The 23,674-nt window shown below is 35.1% G+C and overlaps 1 protein-coding gene across 1 annotated transcript in view; it reads left to right on the top strand.

The window, feature by feature from the left end:
- LOC142350674 (uncharacterized) overlaps positions 1–23,674 on the top strand; it is a 66,671-nt gene that overhangs the window by 17,597 nt on the left and 25,400 nt on the right. Inside the window, exons 4-8 of the mRNA XM_075402601.1 lie at positions 904–986; positions 5,980–6,118; positions 10,034–10,139; positions 10,770–10,852; positions 11,103–11,197. Coding sequence (XP_075258716.1) covers positions 904–986; positions 5,980–6,118; positions 10,034–10,139; positions 10,770–10,852; positions 11,103–11,197 — 506 coding nt within the window. The remainder of the gene's footprint in view (positions 1–903; positions 987–5,979; positions 6,119–10,033; positions 10,140–10,769; positions 10,853–11,102; positions 11,198–23,674) is intronic.

The following is a 23,674-nucleotide window of genomic DNA, read 5'->3' on the forward strand; positions in this document are numbered from 1 at the left end:
AAATCGAATTTATTAGTTATTTTTTATAAGCAGAGTAGTTCAAACTCATCATATTTGCACTGTTTTAATTGTTTCAATTTCTAAAGTGACCGAAATTTTTCAAATAATAAAAAAAATGATTAAATTACGAATCACAACTGAGAAACACAAATCATAATTTCAATAAGATGTTTTCAATTTTTTTTAATGTACTCCATGATTATTTGCGATAAGGTTTTTTTCCACGTGTATGGTTTTTTTCGCTTTACAATTTTAAATATATTTTGTCTCAAAACTTGTTTATCTTCTTCAATAGTCTCAAGAAATTTCTATTCCAGTGCAAATTCTGACCCAAGGAACTATTGGTAGAATATACCTTGATTGCTTTTCAAATTGGGTTTCCCTGTCAATTCAAATTTTTCGTTATTTTGGTTTGTTCAAATGATAGTCGTTTGTCTGATCATCAGCACAAAATTTCGCTTTCGGACTGATATTTTCCGGAAGCAGTTGGGAAAATGCAGATCATGAGCGAATTCTCGGTCTCAAGCTGAACTCACGAAAACTCGTAGTAAATGTTTTTAGTCAACTTTTGCACCCCAAAATCGAGCTGCTTCTGAAATTTTGCTTATTTATGTCCAGATTTTTTTCATTTATGTCGGATTTTGAAGAGGGAGGGGCGCAAAATGACCTCCAAAGGGCACTAAGTGACCTTGGCAGGTCAATATCTGCTCTGCTCTGGATGTGACATTTTTTACCTTAACCTTCAATGCATATATCTTGTCCGTTTACTCCGTCAAGCACCTCAGGTTCTGATTGATTCTTCTTTTTTGCACTGGCAATGAAATAGGCAATTCTTGACTATTTTTCTGGACAATATTGCACAGAACTTTAACTTTTTGTTAGTTTGTGTCTCATACTGTTTAGGCGAGAACGGGCCATGGGTTATTGAGCTGATGGACAAGTTATCGCAGTGTTCCTTTTCAGAAGAGACCATCACTATGCTCCTGGTATGGCATTTTAAAACAAGTTTCAATTCAAACATTGTCAACTCTACTGAGAAACATTGCCTATGATTGTTATCTTGCCTAAATTAACCAAAAATGGGTTATTATTACATAGTTGCTTACTAGGAAATTTCAAGTAATATAAATGGGTGAGTTACTTTGTCAAGTTCTGTGAGTTATTGTGTATAATCTCGAAAAAAATTTCCCCAGATATTAAGTATATCTTGAACGGCGAATTTTAGAGGCTGAGCATGTCTATAAAATTGTGGAATACTTTTTGCTAACTGAATGATCGTCCAAAATATTTATTGATTTATGGACTATGTGGTTTATATTGTTTTTAGTTTTGACTCACAATGACCAATTTATCAACTCTAGATCTTCTCTGTTAATGAAAATTTTAGCCGAACATGAAAAAGGAGTAAATGAGACACTTTGAATCTTAATCTCTAACTGGTGCAGCTACTATTTCGATTGGTAAAAGAAAAATTTCTGTAAAAAAACAATCATCTGAATAGTTCGATGCAACTGAAGACACGGGAAAACAAACCAATACCAATCATATCAAACCTAATTTTTAAAAAAACTCGACTGATGACCTATTTTTAGATGAAGGGTCTGACAACTGCTTATAATTTTCTCTTTTCAAAAAAAAATGCCACGTAGAATATTGTCACGGAAGAAAAAAAAGCGAGAGCAAAATTAATCAAACTAATCTGAAAGAAAAAAGTAGGCGATTTTATCTCGTTAAAATGCTTGAGGGAGTACCATCTGTTTAAATTAATTGCTCCGACCCCACTTGTGGGGGCAGGAACTATATACTCAAATGGGTTTCTTTGTTCAGACAATTTTGGCCGATCGATATATTCATCGTAGAGAAATGTGAGTGGTATCATTAGCTCGTCCAGCGTAGAATCAGAAATTCAAAAGATTTTTCTAATATCGTTTTTTTTATTATTTATCGAGGTTTGAAGTTTCATGTGAACACCGGATATTTGGTTCACTTTTGTTCACTTTAGCGTAATTTTTGCTCGAATTAACATTTTTTTCTATAAAATTTTAAATCAAAGTTGCCTTTGACGCTACAAAATGCATCAATTTGGTGTTCCTAATAGACGAAAAGCAATTAAAAAGACTAGTTCTGCTCTCATACGGAAATTTACGATAAAAAAATCGAATTCTATTTGAGAGCTGTTTTTTTTTAGAAAAACTTGTAAATTTTTTTTGTTTTTTAAGTCACTAAGAGAATAGTCACCTTTCATATCGAGGTTCCGTTAATGACAAACCTCATTTAAAATCCAATAATGCCCCATGAACAAAAATTTAGCTTTCAAGGAAATGCTCATTTTTTTGGCTTCGACTCTGAGTGTTCGTAATTCATAATGAAGTTTTTTTGAGATCTTACTGAGTTTTTGAAGTCCTATGCCATAGACACGTTGACTAAAAGTGCAATAGTCTTCCTAATGAGCATGAGGTGAACCTATCTAGTGCTTTTAGTGGACAGCTAATTGCTGTTAAGATTTAAAAATAATTTTTCAAATGTGACGAGTTTTCATTTTTTTTAAATTTTTGATAGTTTCTTTCATAATTTTGTTTTTGCTTGGAATGTTATCACAAAACCCAAAATTTGACAGTTTCCATTGGTTCAGAAAAGACCACAAAAGAATCATGGTTAAATTTTTCATAACAAAGCTTGTGGATTTAATGGCTATGACACTTTCTTCTCATACTTTTCAAATGAAGTTTTGGTTTTTGCCTGTATTTGTTATTGTTTTCATAGTCAGAAGACATATTCGGTTGACATATTGATGACTGGTCAACAAGAACTGGTCAACATTTTTTTGACTGGTCAACATTTTTTCACTTTGAGTCATAATATAGCGTATTTGTTGACTTTCGTTGAAAACTATTGAATTTAGTTTTGTTGATACTACGGGTTTTCTCAAAGATTTCGTGGTTTTCAAATACTTGAATATGAATATATGGTTCATATTTGTCGGTTTTTTGAAGTCTTATAGTAAAAGAAAAAAATTGGTGTTGTTAAAAAGTTAACTGAAAATAGAAATGTTTGTAATGAAAAATTCATTTTTGAATGGCTTCGACAATTCTGTCTCATTTTTTTTAGAATTGGCTGTTTTTGCTGATTTTTTTATTTTTATGTTGTCGTAAAATGCTGAGAGGTCTTATAAGCTTCTAATTCAGGATTGGGTGAATGATTCTACTCTATGCAGTCTGTTCACAGCGAATAAGGCAAAAGTTTATGCTATCATTCGTTTTCAATATTTTTTTTCCGTTTTTTGTTATTTGTAAAGTTCTTTAGTTTATTTTTTGTTGTTCTGTCGTCAACTTGTTACTTATTCTCACCATTGAGAGGTCACATCTAGCTCCTTGAAATTCAAAACTTAAACTTTTCATTGAAATTTTGTCGTAACTGATGTTTTGATTGCGGTTTAATATTCGTTTTCATAAATGTTTTTTGAGTGGTCATTATTTCTCTTATTTTTCTAATCTTTTACCAAATTCGCGTAATAAGAGAGCCCAATTATTTTCAAATGAGGCTCAAGTGAACCAATTTAATCGTTCGGTAATTTTTTAGCTCAATTAGTATAGATAACAACTGAAATAAAATAAAATATTAGATAACAGGTAATGGTTTTAATGGCTTCAATAATTTTGGTTTTGGCACATTTTTTCTAATTTCTTCAGCTTTTCGGCACCTTTAGTCCGTTTCTGTGGCTTAGTATAACCAAAGACAGGTCCTATCAATGTTGGTAATGACTTTCCAGTAAATTTAACGAGAGTTATTTTGTTAAAAGCTCATGATTTTTAAGACCTTTGTAATTATTTGGTTTAAAAAAATGTTGATAGATTTTTGAATTTCGCCTCATTTTTTTTCTTGTTACTGGTTACCTAGTCTTATTAAGGAAAAACTCCATCTTCTTTTTAGTTAAGAATGAAAAATGTGTGCAGTCAAGGTTTTATCTGATTGCATTTTGACATTGTTTATTAGGTGCTTTTATATTTAGATATTGAGATTTCTTCCTTAATTTTTTAGTTCTGCTGATTTTGTTTGATTTTTCTCGTAGTCTCTTTACTGGCAGATCTTGTGAGCGCTGTAATGAGGCATGACATAATGTAATTCAATTAGTAGTTGGGGTGTGAAACAAATTTTTAGAACTCAAACACCTGATTTTGGTTATCTCTTCATTTGGTTGACAATGAAGTAAAAAATTTAGATCAGCTCGAGTCGGAACTTGTTGAACGAACGCATATTAACGAGCCTCATTGTTTGTTTTTTATTGCGTTTACAATTGCTACAACTGAATAAACTTAATCCAAAATGGTCGGAAAAATTTGCGACCATGTTTCATTACAAGAACATGAAACATATGTGCAGAACAATGACAGTCAGCAAAACAAGTTCGGATGATATCCAAAACAAAAAAAACATCTTTTATTTGTCCACGATGTTTTCGAGTAGACGTGGATAAACATCACAAAAATCTTTTACTACTGTTAACATTCACGCTCAGTGATGATCACATCGTTACTGGGCAGAAAAATTACAATATCTTATTTCCTCGATATTGAAGAATGTATCAACCATACCAATATAAAAAAATATTAGTTGGTAAACAGATCTAGAACAGTCACTCGCAAAACAAATTGTGGTCTAGCAGCTCAATAAGCAGCTTTTGCTTTTACCCAAATCACGTCTCACAAGAAAATTTAAGTCTCTAGAAAATTTATGAAAGTAAAAGATCAAAATTGTGCAAAGCGATTACATTTATCCTGATTACTAGTCAACAAATCCTTCTTTGATTGTCACTGTAGATCACGTTTTGATTCAAAAAAAAACAAAATTTAATCTTTGCGAGGTAGTCTGGTTAATTTCAGAACAAGCTTATTTTAATTTTTATTGTAAGCATTGAAGAGTGTACAAAAAATAAAATATATAAAATTCAAGTAGTTCGAATTAAATTGTGGAAAAATTCCAAATTGGTTATTATTTCAAAACTCTTTGGTTAGTTTAAAACTTGAATTTTCATAGTTCTAAATTTGGTAGCATGAAAAGAAGTTTACTTTTTCACTTTTTTAAATGTGTCTTTGATTGTTTATCACTTTTTTTGTCGTTGAAGCTATTTTTTGTCTTTGTCGTTTGACAAAATACGGATTAGAAAGAAATGTGAATGAAAAACGCAGGAATTTGTGCTGTTGCTAAGAAGAGCTGCTAATCGTGCACCAAACGGAGAATCATTTTTTCAATCTACTTTTTTACTTTTTGAACAGTTAAGTTTGGCGTTTTCCCGTTGTTTTTGAAAATTCATAGGTTCAAATAACCAATTTAAAAAAGGTAAAAAAAATAGATGTCGGGTTACTTGAATACACATATTTGTGGAAGCTATTTAATTTGCTGAACACTGTTTTCCATTGAGGATATTGTTTCCTCAAAACTTTACAATTAGGGAGTCTAAAACACTAAAACGTAATGTTCAATGCTCATTGCACAATGCTCAATTTTGGTCAAAATTATTCTGAATTTTTTTATTGTTGTTGGAAGGTTGAGAGAGAACAACTTAATGTAAATTGTGCATAACATAAGCTTGATGTAGATTGACAAGAAGCTCTACTTGTTCAACCTACACTCGACCAGAGAAATGAAGCCTTGAGGAGCAAGAAAGAAGGTGAGAACGGGTTATAAGAGATGCCCAAGTTCGAGAGCCTAAGACCAATTGGTGTTAATGGGTAGCACACTAGGCTTGCAAGTAAGAAATGCTGGTTCGAATCCAGTACTAGTCCATTTTCACAGTAGCTGCACCTGCATAGACCCCCTAACAATCGTCTTTAGCCGAATAAAATTAATCGGAGGTAAAAGCAATCTATGTTGCATAGACAGCTGCTGCAGCTTTTTGCAGTTAATTGATAAGCACATTAATTATTTTTAAAGCACCTCAAGTATTCGGGGATAAAAAAATATGTTTAAATATTGTTGCAGGAGAGGCCAGAAAAGTCAATAAGAGATTCAGTGAGCAGAATGGTGAAGTATTACAAAAAGAAAGGAGGACCTGATATGAGATCCCAATTTGCCAGGAGACTCCGAATGGTCTGTCAGTACAGTGACATCACCATTATAGGCAAGTTTCTTTACTTCAGACCCCTATGAGCTACCCAAGTGGGTTTTTTTATTGATCCCTGTGTGCGATATAAGCTAATGTCTCTGAGGCTGAGGATCTTTTCCCTTTGTGCCCCCCAGCTTAATGGGTTGAGTGCATATTATCTGCAACCCCCCTAGGCGCACGTGCCATATGTTTACATAACGATTCATTACGTAATGTCAATTGATCTATAAATGGGAAATGGGGTGCACAACGTACCTGTAAATTGGAAATGGGAGGTACAAACAGAAAAAAAATACTCTACTGATCTTTTTTGTACTTTGCGTTTTCGCTGTGGTATATTTTTCACAATATATATGATTTGTCTGATAAATTATGAACTACAACGAGCCAAAGCTTCACAAAAATAAAACGCAACACGCTAATAAAGTAGATCCTCTAGGTAGTCAGAATCGTCAAAAATTAGTTAAGTGTTTTTGAACATCCATGTCCATATAAAATATATTTGCGAGTTTATTTGAGGTGTCAAAGTAAAAAAAAACCCAGTAGAATTAAGATAATAAAGTTTGACTGAAATCTGTTGAACTTAGCTTAAGTTGTATCAAGATGTACCAAGTTGTATCAAGAACTTTTGTCCTACCAAGATCTTGCTAAGATAATCAATGCTTTGTCGAGACTGTCAAGATCTTACATGTCTTGGCAAGGTGTATTTAGTTTCGTTTCACTGGGAGGCCACCGGTTTTTTCTATCAGACTTGGAACAATTGCTGGCAAATTTTCCTCAAACCTGATAATGTTAAGTGGCCAAGTTTTCCGACCTACTCAAATTTATAATCACAGCAATTTGTGCGATTTAAGGGTTTTTTTATATTTCAATGTGAAAAATAATTATTTGAGCCAGAAAAAGTGTACGGCGTTAATAAAATTAGTTGTATGTGCAGTAGTTGCTATAATATTACTATTGAGGTAAAGTCGTCAGGATATGGACTGTAGGTTATAACAGAAATGAGCGATCAGCGCGAAAAGATAACCAGCAACTGATTAAGGAAATGAACAACTACTTAATTAGTTGCCACAACGAATCCTTTTTTAGAAAGCAGACCAGTTTCTTTTGGGCAATGGGAAGCAAACATTGAGATCAAGTTTAATCCGCAATCAAGATCAGCGGAACTGCCTCGAGCTTATAATGCTGAAAACATTGAAACGCTTGGGGAAGTTCTGCATTAGCTTGACACTTTCTAGATGGGTGGGGTAATTTTTAAAGAGAACCCGACTGCCTAATTTTTTAAACTCGTATGGTTGGAAACATGTATGATTGGAAACAGGTGAGTGGTGTCAATTGAGTACCAAAACCACAAATTGTTGACTTTTGAGCAGCCGAAAGGGAATGAAGTGGTAAAAATATGATAATCATGGACAGTTTGTAACAAAATTTTTTCATCTATTCATTTTTCTCTCTCAGATTTAATGGATTTGGTCTCCACAACTCTTAAAAACACTACAAATTGCAAACATCAAGCAACGAAGAAAATTTGAGTTACAGCTTTTTATTCTTTCAATCTGACATTTGCTTGACGTTTCGGACACCAGATATAGTTTTTGAAGTATCAACGCGAGCGGGATGTCCACGACAGCAGTGTGTGTATTAAACTGTGTACGGAAGCTTCATTTAATTTTGAAGCCAACTGCATTGATGGTTCGAGCTTTTTGATCCTTAGAGATCATATTTTTGGAACTTCGGAAGCGTTTTGTCGCTGAAAACTATCATGCAGTGAATTATATCAAAGCTGGCACTAATTTTTTGAATTTTATTGTTCTGCATTTTAATGCTATAGCGAAGTATACTAAAGGCATGGGGGTGCGAGGTTTACCTCAAACTTCTGACTCGATGGTTGTATTCTGACTCTAAATCTCATGAAACTGCTTGAAGATTTGAATTAGTAAATTTGACTAACTAATTTGGTATAAATTGGCTACAAGATTTATAAAAGTTAAACAGAGACATAAATCAAAGCACAATATATGTTGTCAAGATTCTAACTAAAGATTAAAAAAGAATTTTTTTTGATGGAAAGGTCGGGAAAGTTAGTAAAAACTTTGCTAACTGAGAATTTTATCAGTCATTTAATATTCCTCTTAAGTAAAAACCGACTTGGAAAATATCTCCGACTATTCGTCAATAGAGATAGTTGAGAAAAAGCTAGCAATTATGAGTTAGACTTATTTCTTAACTCCAGAAAAGTTAGTTCCTGATTTTCTAACTTATAATTTCTTAATTTCTTACTTTCTCAATTGTTGTACTTTTTGCTTTTGTATACAAAAGCTTTTTGAACGGATTACTCCGTTCACATTTATTGCTGCAGCGATATTATTCGCTGCTGTCTAAATGGCTAAAAGTACAACGGTAAAAGTACAACGGTAAAAGGGTTATTCGCTGCTGTCTAAATGGTTAAAAGTACAACGGTAAAAATACAAAATCTGATTGGCTTCTCCAATTGCGCCATTCTATTTTAACAATGAGAAAATAGAATTCTTAGCTAGTTTAGCTAGGCATACAAATATCTAGTAGAAAGTATATTGAGTTTACTTCAGTAAAAAAAATCTCGAAGTTAACAGCCAATCGTAACCTTGAATAAAACTTTCTCAAGTAGTGTATACTTTATTAGCTGAAGTGGCTTGAAATTCTTCACCTATATCAACCATTTTATATTTGCTGCGTAAATAAATCTTTCCATTACATACAACAGTTGCATCAATAAATTTGCTTCAAATTGGCTCAAACCTGAAAATATGTTTAATTAAAACTAAAATTTATTTTAATCAGCAATGAGAGAAATGAGCAGAGAGTTGAAAGCAGTATGATCATAAATAAAGCGGAGCTCATGTGCAGCTGATTTATCAAGGCTAAAATCAAGGTCCGAAACGTCAAGCAAGCAGAAAAGGAGAGGGATAGAGAGAGAGAGAGAGAGAAAGAGAGAGAGCGAGAGAGAGAGAGAGCGAGAGAGAGAGAGAGAGAGAGAGAGAGAGAGAGAGAGAGTAGGAATTTAAATGTCAGTTACCTAGTGTGAGTAAAAAAACTCTTTACTTTGCGAAGCCAGCAATTTAATGTAATGAGAGCAACTAAGTAAAAGAAGAATATTTGTGAACTAGGTGCTTTGAAATACCAATAATATTTTCACTATAGTGGTTTTTTTTCGAACCATTATTTCCCTAAGAGAGACAAAGTTTCTTACGTTTGCTACTTGGATTATTAGTGCGAGGATTATGAGCCTCATTGAGAAGTAATGATTTTCAAACTGTACTAGTCATAGCAAGCTACAGGAACGGAGGAGTTAACCATGCGGTTTTAATAATGTGACGCCTGCTTTACTTTTTAAACTTGCGTTTTTTTTATCATTCTGGGTGACAGATTCCCCCTAACTGACCAGCCGAACGAAATTTAAGAAAACAAAACCAGGAATATAACTTTTATAAAAACCAATTAGCCACACAAACGGCTAAACAGTGAATTTCACAATTTGTTGGTCATTGATGTCTTTAAGTTGAAATGGATGAAGTAAGAAAATTAGCTTTTTAATTGAAAAACAATTTTGAAAATTTACATCGACTTAACTGCTGCACGTAAAAAAGTTACAAAGTTGTGCATTATATCTTCATACTGCATACAAAAGTACCTAACAATTCCTCGTCCGTTAATTTAAGGCGTTATAATTTTGAAAATGAATATGCGAGATTGATTTAGTACATGAGACCCCAAATTTAATTTGAAATTCTCCTACATTTTTAAATTGTATATCGGCAGACTGAAATTTTTGGCTAAAAAGAAAAATTAAAAACATTGATGTAACAAAATCAGCATCAGCAGATTAAGTATCATTTTCAGAAAAATATTCTAGTCACTTGTTTTTCTTAAAAAACTCAGTGACTTTTTCAGATGCCAGTGGGTTATTCGCAATAGTAGAAGACGACCAAATGGAGATGTTAAACCACACACATCACGTGTTCATTCTACCAAATCTAAACACACAAATTGCAGTCATGTTAGTATCTTGCATAATATCAAATATTCTGAGACTCTGACCGTGATGAGATCTCCCACCTGAGATGTCTCATATAAGGTATAGGGAGTTATAAAGAGTTTCATGAACTGAATTGTTGTGCAATTTAGGGCAAAATAGGGCAAATTTCAAGCGTGCAAAGTGTCAAAAAAGTATATTAGATCTGGGAAGAAGATCACCGGTATTTGCTTTTATTCCCCTCAGGAGGCACGCACAAACATATAGAGACAAACACTCACAACACGCATCGGAGGTTCATTGAGAAAGATGCTTTTACCTGAACGATGCATTGCAACAGTCTAAGTTACAAGACCGCGTTGTTTACGTCATCAGTACGAATGATGATATTCGTGGTTTTATGTTGCTGTTGTCCGCCGTTAATTTTATCGAGGACAACAGTGACGTCAAGTGAAAATTTGTGACGCGGTTATGTCACAGTTGTCCATGAAAGGTCCCAAAAGTCTCAAAATTACAAAATGTACTATTTTAACCAATAGTACCGACCTATGAGAGCTTATACTTACACATTCAAAATGAAAATTCAAAATTCATTGGGGCTGGAGCTTAAACTCTGCTTAGAATGTCATATAAACTTCTGAACTTTGTTTTCAGACAAGACCATCTTGGACGACAGGAGAGAATGTCTGTAGCCGAAGTGTGCAAACATCTAGTTGATGACATCTACACTAACATCAGTCAGTTTACCCACAATTCAGACAATAGATCCCTCAGATTAAAAAAAAAACTAACATAAAATTGTACAGGTTGATGTCCCAGAACAAAGTGACCTCCGATCATGCTTCCGCTTCACAATTAAAATAAGACTCCCGTCACAGTCAACCCTTCGCAACCCTCTATACATCAAGCCCACCCACCCCTCAAGCCCACCCACCAATATTTTGAAAAGATCAAAAAAATGAATGAAGTTTTATTTTCAATTTTCAGGAAGAAGCAAGACGACGTTCGCTCTTGCTGTGAGTGACTTTTTGGAGTCAAAGCAGCAAGCTTTCCACTTCTTACGTCACTCCATTTGGTCAGAGGTTAGCTCCAAGTCAATTTAAAATTAATAAACCTTTTACGGAATTGCATATTACAAACGATCTATTATATTATCTCAAATTTTATTTTAATTTTATATTTTATTTTTTTAGCCTGTTTTTTCTTGCAGAAAATAAAAAATGTAAGTGTTCAATCAATTGTCACCCAAGCACTTCAATTTATTTGATTTTCAAAAACAAAACAATAGTTGATAATGTATGTCTTGGATTTTGGTCTTTAAACTTAATAAATCAGTTCCTAACTATAACCTACTTAATTTTACTTTGCGGTGATGTCGAATCTAATCCAGGGCCCAATTTACATAATCTACAAACATTCGAAAGCTACGATAAACATAAGGCAAATGCAAACTTGCATCCATGTTTTGTATACACAAATATTAGAAGCGTTAACAACAAACACGAAGAGATTTCGGATTTTTTGCAGCAGCAGAACAGACAAACATGCTTCATTGTTACTGAAACATGGATAAACGATAATCAGAAGATACCCTTAAACTTTTTAAGCAACAATCACCACTTTGTCCATCAAAGTAGATCAAAATTGACGCAGTTAACGAGAGGTGGTGGAGTAGGGATATGGGTACCAAATACGTTCAAACATAAAATACGGAATGATCTCAACTCTATTAACAGAAGTTTTTTTGAATCACTATGGCTTGAAATACAAGCACCGTTTAAGGAAAAACTTCTAGTTAACGTTTCTTATTGTTCCAATAAAAACTTGGGCGAATTTTTTCTAGAAGAGTTGACATCAGAAATTTCAGGCGCATATTTAATAACTGATAATGTAATACTATTCGGAGACTATAACATCAATTTTTTCAATCAAAGAGAAAAAGAGTTATTGACAGAATTTGTTTCCAACAATGGGCTTGAGATAGTAAATAAAAATACTCCAACCTGGACAAATGGAAATCAGGAAACACTAATTGATCACTGTTTAACAACGAAACATCAAATTTTTGATACAACTGTTATCGAGCAATTATTTGGAAGTGATCACTTTACACAAGTTTTCTTTTCGTCACTGGACATTGATTATGAAAACAACAAAACGCAATTTTTTTACCGGGATACTAGCAAATTTACTAGAGCTAATCTTAACAAAAAAATTGCATCCGCGGATTGGAGTTTCATGTATCAACAAAACAATGCAAACTCAACTTTTGAAAAATTTTCAATTATGTTTGAAAATATTCTGAATAGTATAGCTCCCATCAAAATAGGAGAGCCATCATCAAAATCAACGAAAAAGAAATGGTTATCCAGAAAAATTCTGAATCTAATCAACGAAAAGCACAGGCTTTTCAATATTTGGAAGATAACAGCAGACGTTGACACATATAACTCATACAAAAGAATAAGAAACCATACAAACAGACTACTTAGAAGAGCGAGCCACAATTATTCACAGAAATTGTTCGAAAGTCTTCCCGATTCAAAACAACAGCGGAAATTCATTAAAACAAAAATAAAACACGAGGATAAAAACGGCGAAATTTCTAGAATTCGGTTCAACCAAGATATCTTAAAAGACAAAAAAGAAATCGCTAACACAATTAATATTTGTTTTTCTAAATTAGGTTTATACGAAGGCGAGACAGAAAAGATTGAGCTACCGGACTTTGCTTTTGACAAAACTGAGTTTTCCTTCAGACATATAACGAGAAAAGAACTGTTTACTGTAATTGATCAATTACCACAAAACAAAGCAGCGGGTCCTGGATTACTCACTACATGGTCCTTCAAGTGTAGCAAAATGTCTATTGGAACACATCTACAGTTTGCAATAAACGAATGTATATCAAAAAACATTTTTCCTGACATACTTAAAAAAGCATATGTAACTCCAATTTACAAAAAAGGGGATCCACTGGAAGCAGGAAACTACAGACCAATTTCAGTTACACCGACTCTTGCGAAGATTTTCGAAAGACTTTTGCTCCAACAAATGCTAGAACATGTTGAAAAGTATGAAATAATCAATAAAAATCAGTTTGGGTTTCTGAAAAGAAAATCTTCGAATGACACAGTAATATCGTTGACAGAATCAGTGAATAGTTTGTTAGAAGAAAACGAAACCGTTGTTAGTATATTCTTGGATTTAGCCAAAGCTTTTAACTCAATATCTCACAAAATTTTTCTCGAAAAAATTACTAAATATGGATTTAGTACGGAATCAATTGCAATGCTAGAATCGTTTTTGTCTAACAGAAAACAATGCGTAAAGAACGGCATAGAATATTCGAACTGGGTGACAATAAATCACGGAGTACCTCAAGGAACAGTTCTCGGACCTTTAATTTTTTTAATATATATCAACGACTTCCCTGAAAAAATGAAAAAAAGAGAGGACGTTTTACAGTTTGCAGATGACACATGCATTATTTGTCATTCCAAATCCGATGAAAATCTCTTATGCGAAATTAACAGTGTATTTGAAAGTACTGACAGTTATATGAGGCAAAATATGCTAACTTTAAACAGAGATAAAACAGAAATTGTGGTTTTTTCAAAAAATGGTGAATCAAAAATTGAACAATTTCCTTATAATGGAATTTTCATAGAGCCAAAAACAAGTTGTCGTTATTTAGGTATAATGATTGATAACAATCTAAATTTTGACATTCAGCTGAACAAAACATTAGCAAAAATGGCAAATGCTATTAGGTCAATTTACTTAGTAAGACATTTTCTACCACTAAAAGCAAGAATCGTTCTTTTTAAATCACTTGTTTTGTCCCATCTCAATTTCAGTGCAATTTTTTTTCAATCGTTGTCGGTTATGTCACTTCAAAGAGTTAATAAACAAATAAATTGTGGAATAAAGGTTTGCCACCTGCGCAAAAAGTTTGACAGTGCAAGAGATCTATTACTGAAAGACAAAATTTTACCAGCAGAGCTTTTCATTAAAAAAGTTTGTCTTCTTAAATTTTTTGACCTCCTCTCACAATATAAACAGAGTAGTCGAGAAACCAAAAACTCCTCTTTCAGGATTCTTGAAAAGTACGAATTGACCAAAAACTGCAGAACTGTCCAGTTTTTTCCAAAGAATAAGTGCCAATCCAAATGGAGTGACAGGTCACTGATCAGAAATTTTTCTAGGAAATGGAATAATTTGCCAATTGAAATCCGAAAAGAGAAAACTAAAAACAAATTTAAGGAAAAACTAAGCAGCGAAATGGTCAAACTGCATGAACGTGTTCCAATAGATAGACAAGTAAGAGGCTTTAGGAAATTTTTCTACTGAAGTATAAAGACCAAACTATTCATATATTTACGAGGCGATTTTGAAAATGTAAATATTTAACCAAACGTTCTTGTTGTGGTTATAACTTTAAATTTACATTTTTGAAGATTAAAAAAAAATAATATATAAATGCGTTCCAAAAGGACATCATTGACTCCTATGGATTGATTCAGGTGGCTTGGGGGGGGGGGGGCTAAAGTAACGGGCAGCAATTCGGACAAAGAAAAGAATAGCGCCACAGAAAGGCACTCATAGTAGTATAACTATTCATTCTGTCATTGATAGTTATTGCAAAAAATAGCCGAAACCTAAAAGATGTTCGAGAGAAAATTTGTTTGCCTTCAAAACAATTTCTTCTCAAAATTATTTTGCAGGCAGGGCAGATAATAGTGGAATGTATTTGGATAATACCTACCCAGGATTAGGTCCAGACTCAAATTGGTTTATGATCAGACACAGTCAAGCGCACACCCGTGTGTTCCCAGACCGAAATTACAGGGTCTGGAAGGAAGTTCGAGCGCACTACAGTCTGGACAATGGTCTGAAATGTCTGATCATAGGCGAAATCGAGCGCACTTGGTTCTGATCAGAGGCGACTTCGAGCGCAATTGGGTCTGATCATAACCTCTTCGAGCGCACTTTTGCCTGGTCAGAGGCGACTTCGAGCGCAATTGGGTCTGATCATAATCTCTTCGAGCGCACTTTTGTCTGATCAGACGCGACTTCGAGCGCAATTGGGTCTGATCATAACCTCTTCGAGCGCACTTGTGTCTGATCCGAAATGTTTTCGAACGCAATTGAGTCTGACCAGAAACCATTTCGAGCGCATTAACTTTTTCATTTTTTCGTTTTTTTTTAACTCAGAGATGTTGGCTCTGCCTAGAGGTAGCCATAAAGCAGCCCTCTGATCAGAGACTCGTCTAAAGTCCGACAGCTCAGATCATAAAAAAGGAGTCCAGCTGATAGCAGAGGCCGGTCACTTTCAGAGGAAAATTGGATCAACTGGAGACCACGATGTTTCTTGAGGAAAACTGCCTAGACTCATCAATTGAGTCAGAAATACACACTAAATGGTACACTAAATAAAATTTGTTCTCAACAGTTGGGTTTTGTTTTCTTTAGCAATACTTATATAATTGATTTTTCCTTAGATGAATTACATACTGCAAACATCAGTTTTTATGAAATGAATAAATTATAGCAAAATTACGAGATATTTTCATACGTCAATTCTTTCTCTGATCGGACTATTTCGAGCGCACTTGAGTCTGATCATAGTCTGCTTAAGGTCTGGGCAATGGTCTGAATTTGAGTCTGGACCATGGTCTGAAGATGGTCTTATCAGAACACCTTCGGTCTAAAAACTCTGATCAGAGACCTTTAGTGTCTGGAAAGTCTGATCAGAAGTAACTTGGGTCTGGAAAGTCTGATCAGGGGGAATTTTTGTCTGGAAAGTTTGATCAGACAAAAATTTGGGTCTGGACCTCAAACTGGCTAACGCTTGTTGTCACCTTTGTTGTTACCACGAAGCCGAACTGGTGAACAACTTTGAGTGGGTGTGTCGTACTCTATTATATTTCGGTAGAATCTCGCAGTGAGCGTTAGCTTTATACTACGGTAAATGTGATTCACGGTGCGAAATTGGAACTTTGTCCTTTTACCTAACTCGGGGCGCGAGTTCGCAAAGAAAGAAGAGCAACTGAATTTGAATTGTAAGACCTGAAAATATAAATTAACTGCCTATCAACAAAAAGCGTGAACGTATGATCAGACATGTTTGATCACGAAGCGGCAAACAAAGGGTAAATAAAAAAACAACTCGTGACATGAAGTATGAACAGAAATGAAATAAAAAAGAAGGAGAAACGAATTGAACTAAATAAATAGATTATATGAAATTTACTGCACGAAATAAATAAATTGAATGTAAATGTCTTCAGGTACCACATACCCCTTATTGTTGAAAAGAAAATTTGTGCTTATTGTAAATTTTTTTCTTTTTGGATAATAGTAGTAACAAAATTTACAAATTAATATTTGGTCCCCGGCTAAATAAATAACAAAAATATATGTACTGGTTATCATATCTAATAAAAAACAGTACTAAGTTATGAGTTCGACACTTTTTCAAAGTTTTATTGATTAGTGTTTGCTTCAATCACAGGGCTCCTAATTTTCTGCTTCGTATACTGACATCAACCTGACGTCGTCGTCCAAGGTCGGGGTCTGCTGGTCAATTAGAAGTCGAACACGCGGGTCAAGAGGTGATACTTCGCCAATGACAAGGGAGATGTTTGCCTCCTCGGGTTGTTGAATTGCGGTTGTCTGGACTGTCTCAACAACCGAAACAGGTGGGGGTTGAAAGTTCTCGACGTCTCCCGCTCGGCATGGTTGTTTCGGCGGTGCTGCGATAGTCGAATTGGAATAGGAATTATCAAAACCACAATAAAAACGACTACGGCGGTTCCTGTCAGAGGCACGTTTGCTTTGCGCCCGTTGCAGGGGCTGCGGGTGCGACTTGTTGTAGGGCTGACGACGACGCTGAATGTTGCGGTAATTCCAATTCGCTGCGCGGGACTGCCTCTTTCTCGTTTCGTTGAGTTCAAATCGCAGGGTAGTCTGAAATTTTCGGTATACGCTCTCGCATCGCGCGTGATTTGTAAGATCGAGAAGATAAAACTCCGCTACCGGGTTCTGGCGTGTTTCATCTTCTTGTGACCCTTTAGCTTGCGGGTGAATTGTTTCACGTGGCTCTGGATTTGTTCGTCCACCAGCTTTTCACAAGTGCGCAGCCCGCGTCGGTCTGGGTAGACCTTTAGTGGTGTCTGCCTCTTCTGTAATGTGCCAAATTTGACAATAAAATTTCCCTAATCCGTACTGTGACTACGGCTTTGTCTGGTTCCTTGATCGTAGAAGTTGTGGGGTTCACTTTTATGATGTTTGAGCTTGGTGCTAACACTTCAAACAGGCCCTCGGGATTCTTTTTAGATCCTCTTTTACAGTGGTTTTTTGGGCAGATTTGAGTTTCACTGCCTTCTCTGTGAGGGGAATTGGCCTGCAAACAGCAGAGCGGAAAAATCTGGAATTAACATCCGTGCTTTCTCTTTCCATCTCGCTTGCATCTCGCGTTGCCCGAGTCATTCCTGTTTCAAGCTCGATGTCACTATTATAGCTGTTGAGCCACTTATCGCCGGGTAAGGTTGCCTCAGGGGTGACTATGTCTTCATCTGGGAGCGAGGATGATTGCGTTACAGCTAGGCCTAATTGATCGAACAATTCTCGACCGATTAGTGATTGTAAGCCATCGGCGACGACCGTAAAGGTAGTCGAATGATAAGTGCAACCGTTGCTCAATACTGCAGCTTGTACTTTACTTTCGATGTGAACCGGTTCATTCAAGAAGTTCCTGAGTTGCAGAAATGTATTATCATGAAACCAGAAAGCGTTTAGACTGCTTCCTGATACTTGCGATGCGAGAGGCCGATTAAGAATACTACACGCGCTCCCAGAGTCCACAAGCAGGGTAGTCAGGATTTTGCCAATTTTGATCGGCATGTTCAGGGGTTCTTTTTTCAAAATATCGCTTTGAATGAGGGCGACCAAATTGTCCTCCCCGCTGTTGTAGTCAGATTCGTAGAGTTTCTAAGATTGAAGGAAGTTCACAAAATCTTCGGGATGTGGTTTTTTTGTCTAATGTATTTACAGTTCTTTTCTTGGGATTTTGACTTTTCGAATTATCTTTGTTTTCGGCAAACTTTAGCAAAGTGATTCATCAAACCACAGTTATTACATGTTTTGCCCTGAGCAATGCACCTCTCGCGATGGTTTGGGAGCAAGTTTCCGCCGCAATTCGAACAATACAGAGGCGGGCAATTACCTTGTTTATCAAAATTGTTTGAGAATGACCAATTCGATGATGGCGAGCTTGCTGGAAATGGAATTGCATTCACGTTGGCCGGGATGAGGGTTTTACTGTTTTGTGGTATTTGATGTTGGTTTGCATCCCGAATTCCATATTAATTGCCAATTCCAACGCTTTTCTCGGCTCTACTGTTTGTTTAAGTAGTCCTTTTTGAATCTTGGGTTCAATCAGATAAATGATGAACACATCACCTATCAAGGTTTCCTCCTTATTTTCAAAATCGCAATTTTCCGCTTACTCTTTAAGTTTACCATAGAAATGTTCAACAGTTTCACCCAAAGTTGTTTCGTGATCAAGAAGACATGACGATCGAAGGTGATGTTCCGGGGTCGCATGAAAGCAGCCTGCACAATTGTCCAGAGTTCCGCTGTAGACAACGTATCGATCATTATATGTGTGCATTTTTGCAATTCAGTATCCTTCTTCCTTCCATTCCGATGCAAAGTAGAGTAGAGAGATCGTTTTCCGGTGTGCGAGAGGCCAATGTTTACCCCCGCACAATATGCCGATTTCAATCAACCGTTGACATTTGTTCTGCCAGTTCATTTTCTGTTGTACATTACGAGCAATCGTTTCTCTCTCGGATTGTGCCGAAGAACCAACTATTGTCTCAGCCAAGATGGATTCCAAAGGGAGATCCACCATCTCAGTTTTCGGTCCGAGAAGGGTGTCAAGGATGATATTCTTTTTTGCAAGGAGGGCCAGCTTGTATTCTAATCTCTCTTTTTCCCAACAAAGAGGAGGGTCGGGTGTCGGTTAGTCCAAAAATGCATCTATTCTGAGCGGTGTACGCTTGTTTGCTGATTGCGCCATGCCGTACGCTATTATACTTCGGTAGGCTCTCGCATTGCGCGTTAGCTTTGTACTACGATAATTGTGATTCGCGTTGCAAAATGGGAATTTAGTCCACTTACTTAACTTGCGACGCGAGTTCGCAAAGAAAGAAGAGCAACTGAATTTGACTGGTATGACCTGAAAATATAACTTAAGTGCTTATCAACAAAGCGTGAATGTATGATCAGACATTTCTGATCACGAAGCGAGAACACAAAAGGTAAATGAAATAAAAGCCACTCGTGACTTGAAGTACGAACAGGAATGAAATAAAAAATCAAGGGCAAATGAAATGAACTGAATAAATAAATCACATGAAATTTAATGCACCAAATATATAAAAATGGAATGTAAATGTACTCAGGTATCACAGGGTGATAAAAACCACTCGGTACTGTTTTTAATCGAATCTCGTTGCGATTACAACTTACACAACTCTGCACTTGATCAGACTAGTTTCATCAGTCTAATAAAAAAAACTTCCCCCAAAGTTTCCCAACTGCATGAGATTTTTCTAGTATTCGTCGGGCAACAACAAGTTATTTTCGGCAAGTTATGCAAGTGCAGTTAGCACAACGAGAGTTGACTAAAAACCTTAATTTTTCCGTTTGTTAAGATTGTAAGTTAAAATCATCAGTTTTCGACAAATTATATAGTTGATGTACCGTGATTTGGCTGCTCCATGAATTTATTGATATGTTTCTAACATAAGTTGCCCAATTCTTTCAGTTACGTCGAAAGCAGACTATTCAAAACAAACAATTAAATATGAGAAGTACAAAATTGACATACAATTATCTTCGAAGATCACTATGATCACCACTGAGTGTCAAACTGGTGTCAAAAGTAAATCTTTGATAGCCTTCAAACAAAAAAGTATCTGTTGTCTAAAGCGTTGTGCTATCGAACTCACCTTTTCTTTTATCACTTGATTGATAATCAAATTTCTAAACAGCTCTAATGAATTGATTGATGTGTATCTAACATAAGTTGTCCCATTCTTTCAGTTACGTCGGAACAGACTATTCAAAACAAACAATTAAATATGAGAAGTACAAAATTGACAAACAATTATTTTCGAAGATCACTCCCCGGTTGAGAGGTCGACATTATGAAAAGACTTAAGGGGGTCGACATGGGGTGTAATTTCCCTACCTTTAATATACGGTCGACTTCCTTAGTGATATTCGACCTCAAGTCTTTTCATAAGTCGGCCAAAGGTCTTTTCATATCCAGTACGGTCGACCTTAAGTCTGCTCATAGGTCTCTTTTAACAAAGCTCGGTGCATTTTTAGGGGTTCATGGGTACTTTAAACTGAGTGTTCAGTATCCCGTTTGCACAGAGATAGCATCAAATGAACTATAAACATGTCAATTATTTGAAATAGAAGGACAATATGTTGGCTCGAAAAAAGATTTGGAAAAAAAATTTTGTCTTTGGTCATAATTTTTTACAAACTGAAATAAAACAATTAACACCTGAAACTACATTATATGCAGAAACGTATTTGTCAAAACTCAAAGTCGACCATGCTATATTGGTTGACCTAAAGTCGACCATGAACATATCGGTCGAGCTAAAGTCGACCATGACCATTAGGGTTGACCTAAAGTCGACCATGACCATAAGGGCAGACATAAAGTCGACCAACACTATTAGCGTCAACATAAAATCATTTCATACTCAACATCGGTCAACCACTGTTCTTCTATATGCGATATTGGTCAACTACGGTCTTTTCATAATTCGAAGTCTCAACTGGGGCTATGATCACCACTGAGTGTCAAACTGGTGTAAAAGTAAATCATTGGTAGCCCTGAAACAAAAAAGTATCTGTTGCCTAAAGCGTTGTGCTATCGAACACACCTTTTCTTTTATCATTTGATTGATAAATAAAATTGTAAACAATTTTAGAATAACCTTCGTAATTTAAAATCCTGTCAATTGTAAAAAAAAATGTTCTCGATTATTTAGGATCTAAGTTTTTAACAGGAAAAAGTCAATTTTTTCGATTTTGTTATCTTGAAATAAAAAACAGACAAACTTTTAGGATAATAATAGTTTAGAAATCAAAAAGATGAGACGAAGAGAAATTGCCCCTATGTTTTCCAAACATTTTAATTCAAACGCTTACTTTAGAGTTTGGCATGAAAAAAGCAATTTGTGCGATAGACCTCATGTCATTGTTCAAAAACATTAACATGATATCAAGTGCAATTTTTTTATGAGCCATTAAAATCTAAATGAAATTTTCAAATGAAAGGATTGTTGACAAGACTGTATGTTTCAACAATTTATTCAAGCGTTTCAAAAACTCTCCTTCTTATTCCGATAGAAAACCTTTTTTATTGTCAACAAACAACTCGACACAATTTTAAGTATTATAAACTGAAAAAGACGCTCGTTGATGTAATAAACTCGGCTAAAGCCTTCAAACCCTCCAAATTGAGAGATATTAACAAGCTTTAAACGCCAGCATAGCAGCATGCCTATTCGCACTTGACAAATAAAAAATGTTTTCAGTAGTGAAACTTAATGTTTGTCAGGAAAAATCTATGAGGAAACAATTAAAAAAACGAATATAGACACCGACAAAGAAGCTCGGTAATGTGCAACCGCACATAAGCTTCCGACCCTCGCTCATCCAAAATTTTGGCATAATTGTCTACCAAATGAGCAACAGATAGAAAAGGCCAAAAATTCAAGTATTTTTTAAAAAATTAGTGTATGAAAAAAAAATAGCCTCCAAAGCAAACAACTCAGTTGAGTAAAAAATTATGCTCTAGATTCATGAGAAATGTCAATATTAAAAAATCGAGTTAAGACAAACAGCAAAATCAAACAACAACAATAGCTTAACGATTACCAATGCTTTTAAAGAAAGACATTAACACCTGTCCTTATACAATTTTTCATGCGGTTAAAAAAGAACAAAAATACAAAAAGCAAACACTCAATTAAAAATTGCCAGAAAACGCAGTCGAAGCCGTAAAGTCAAATTTTGGCCCTCAAAAAATTTTCAATTGCGCCTTTTTCGAACAAACATATTGTAGTGTGCGACGTTTCTTTAATGAGATAGGGTAACAAGTAGACAAAAAAGAAAAAAAAGGCAAAATTAAATTGAATGTAAATGTACTCAGGCATCGCAGGGTGATAAAAACCGCTCGGTACTGTTTTTCATCAATTCTCGTTGCGATTACAACAGTTGCTTAACAAACACAACTCACTATTTGATCAGACTATTATCATCAGTCTAATAAAAAAACTTCCCCCAAAGTTTCCCAACTGCTTTAGATTTTTCTAGTATTCATCGGGCAACAACAAGTTATTTCCGGCAATTTATGCAAGTGCAGTTAGCGCAACGAGAGTTGATTAAAAACCTTAATTTTTCCGTTTGTTAAGATTGTAAGTTAAAATCATCAGTTTTCGACAAATTATATAGTTGATGTACCGTGATTTGGCTGCTCCATGAATTTATTGATATGTTTCTAACATAAGCTGCCCAATTCTTTCAGTTACGTCGAAAGCAGACTATTCAAAACAAACAATTAAATATGAGAAGTACAAAATTGACATACAATTATCTTCGAAGATCACTATGATCACCACTGAGTGTCAAACTGGTGTCAAAAGTAAATCTTTGATAGCCTTCAAACAAAAAAGTATTTGTTGTCTAAAGCGTTGTGCTATCGAACTCACCTTTTCTTTTATCACTTGATTGATAATCAAATTTCTAAACAATTTTAGACCAACCTTCGTTATTAAAAATCCTGTCATTAGTAAAAAAAAATATTCTCGAAATCATAGACTCTAAGTTTGTAACAGGAAAACGTCAATTTTTTTCGATTTTGTTATCTTGAAATAAAAAAACAGACAAACTTTTAAAATAAAAATGGTTTAGAAATCAAAAAGATGAAAATGAGACGAAGAGAAATTGACCGTGTATGTTCCAACCATTTTAACTCAAAATCTTACCTTAAAGTTCGGCATGAAAAAAGCAATTTGTGTGATATACCTCTTGTCATTGTTCAAAAACATTAACATGATATGAAGTACAATTTTTTAAGAGGCATTCAAATCTTAAGAAAGATTTCAAATGAAAGGAGTCGACAAGACCGATCGGCTGAATGTGCGCACTGTGCTTCCACAATTTAATCAAGCGTTTCAAAAGCTCTTCTTCTTGTTCCGATAGGAGACTTTTTTATTGTCAACAAACAACTTGACTCAATTTTAAGTAGTATAAACTGAAAACGACCTTCGTTTATGTAATAAACTCGGCTAAAGCCTTCAAAGCCTCCAAATTGATAGATAATAACAGGCTGTAAACGCCAGCATAGCTGCATGCTTGTTCGCACATGACAAATAAAAATGTTTTCAGTAGTGAAACTTATAATGTTTCTAGGAGTATAATGTTTCTTAGAAATCTAGGAGGAAACAATTTTAAAAAAT

The sequence above is a fragment of the Convolutriloba macropyga genome, chromosome 12, assembly GCF_964194025.1.
Source record: "Convolutriloba macropyga chromosome 12, txConMacr16.3, whole genome shotgun sequence".
NCBI classification, from domain to species: domain Eukaryota; kingdom Metazoa; phylum Xenacoelomorpha; order Acoela; family Convolutidae; genus Convolutriloba; species Convolutriloba macropyga.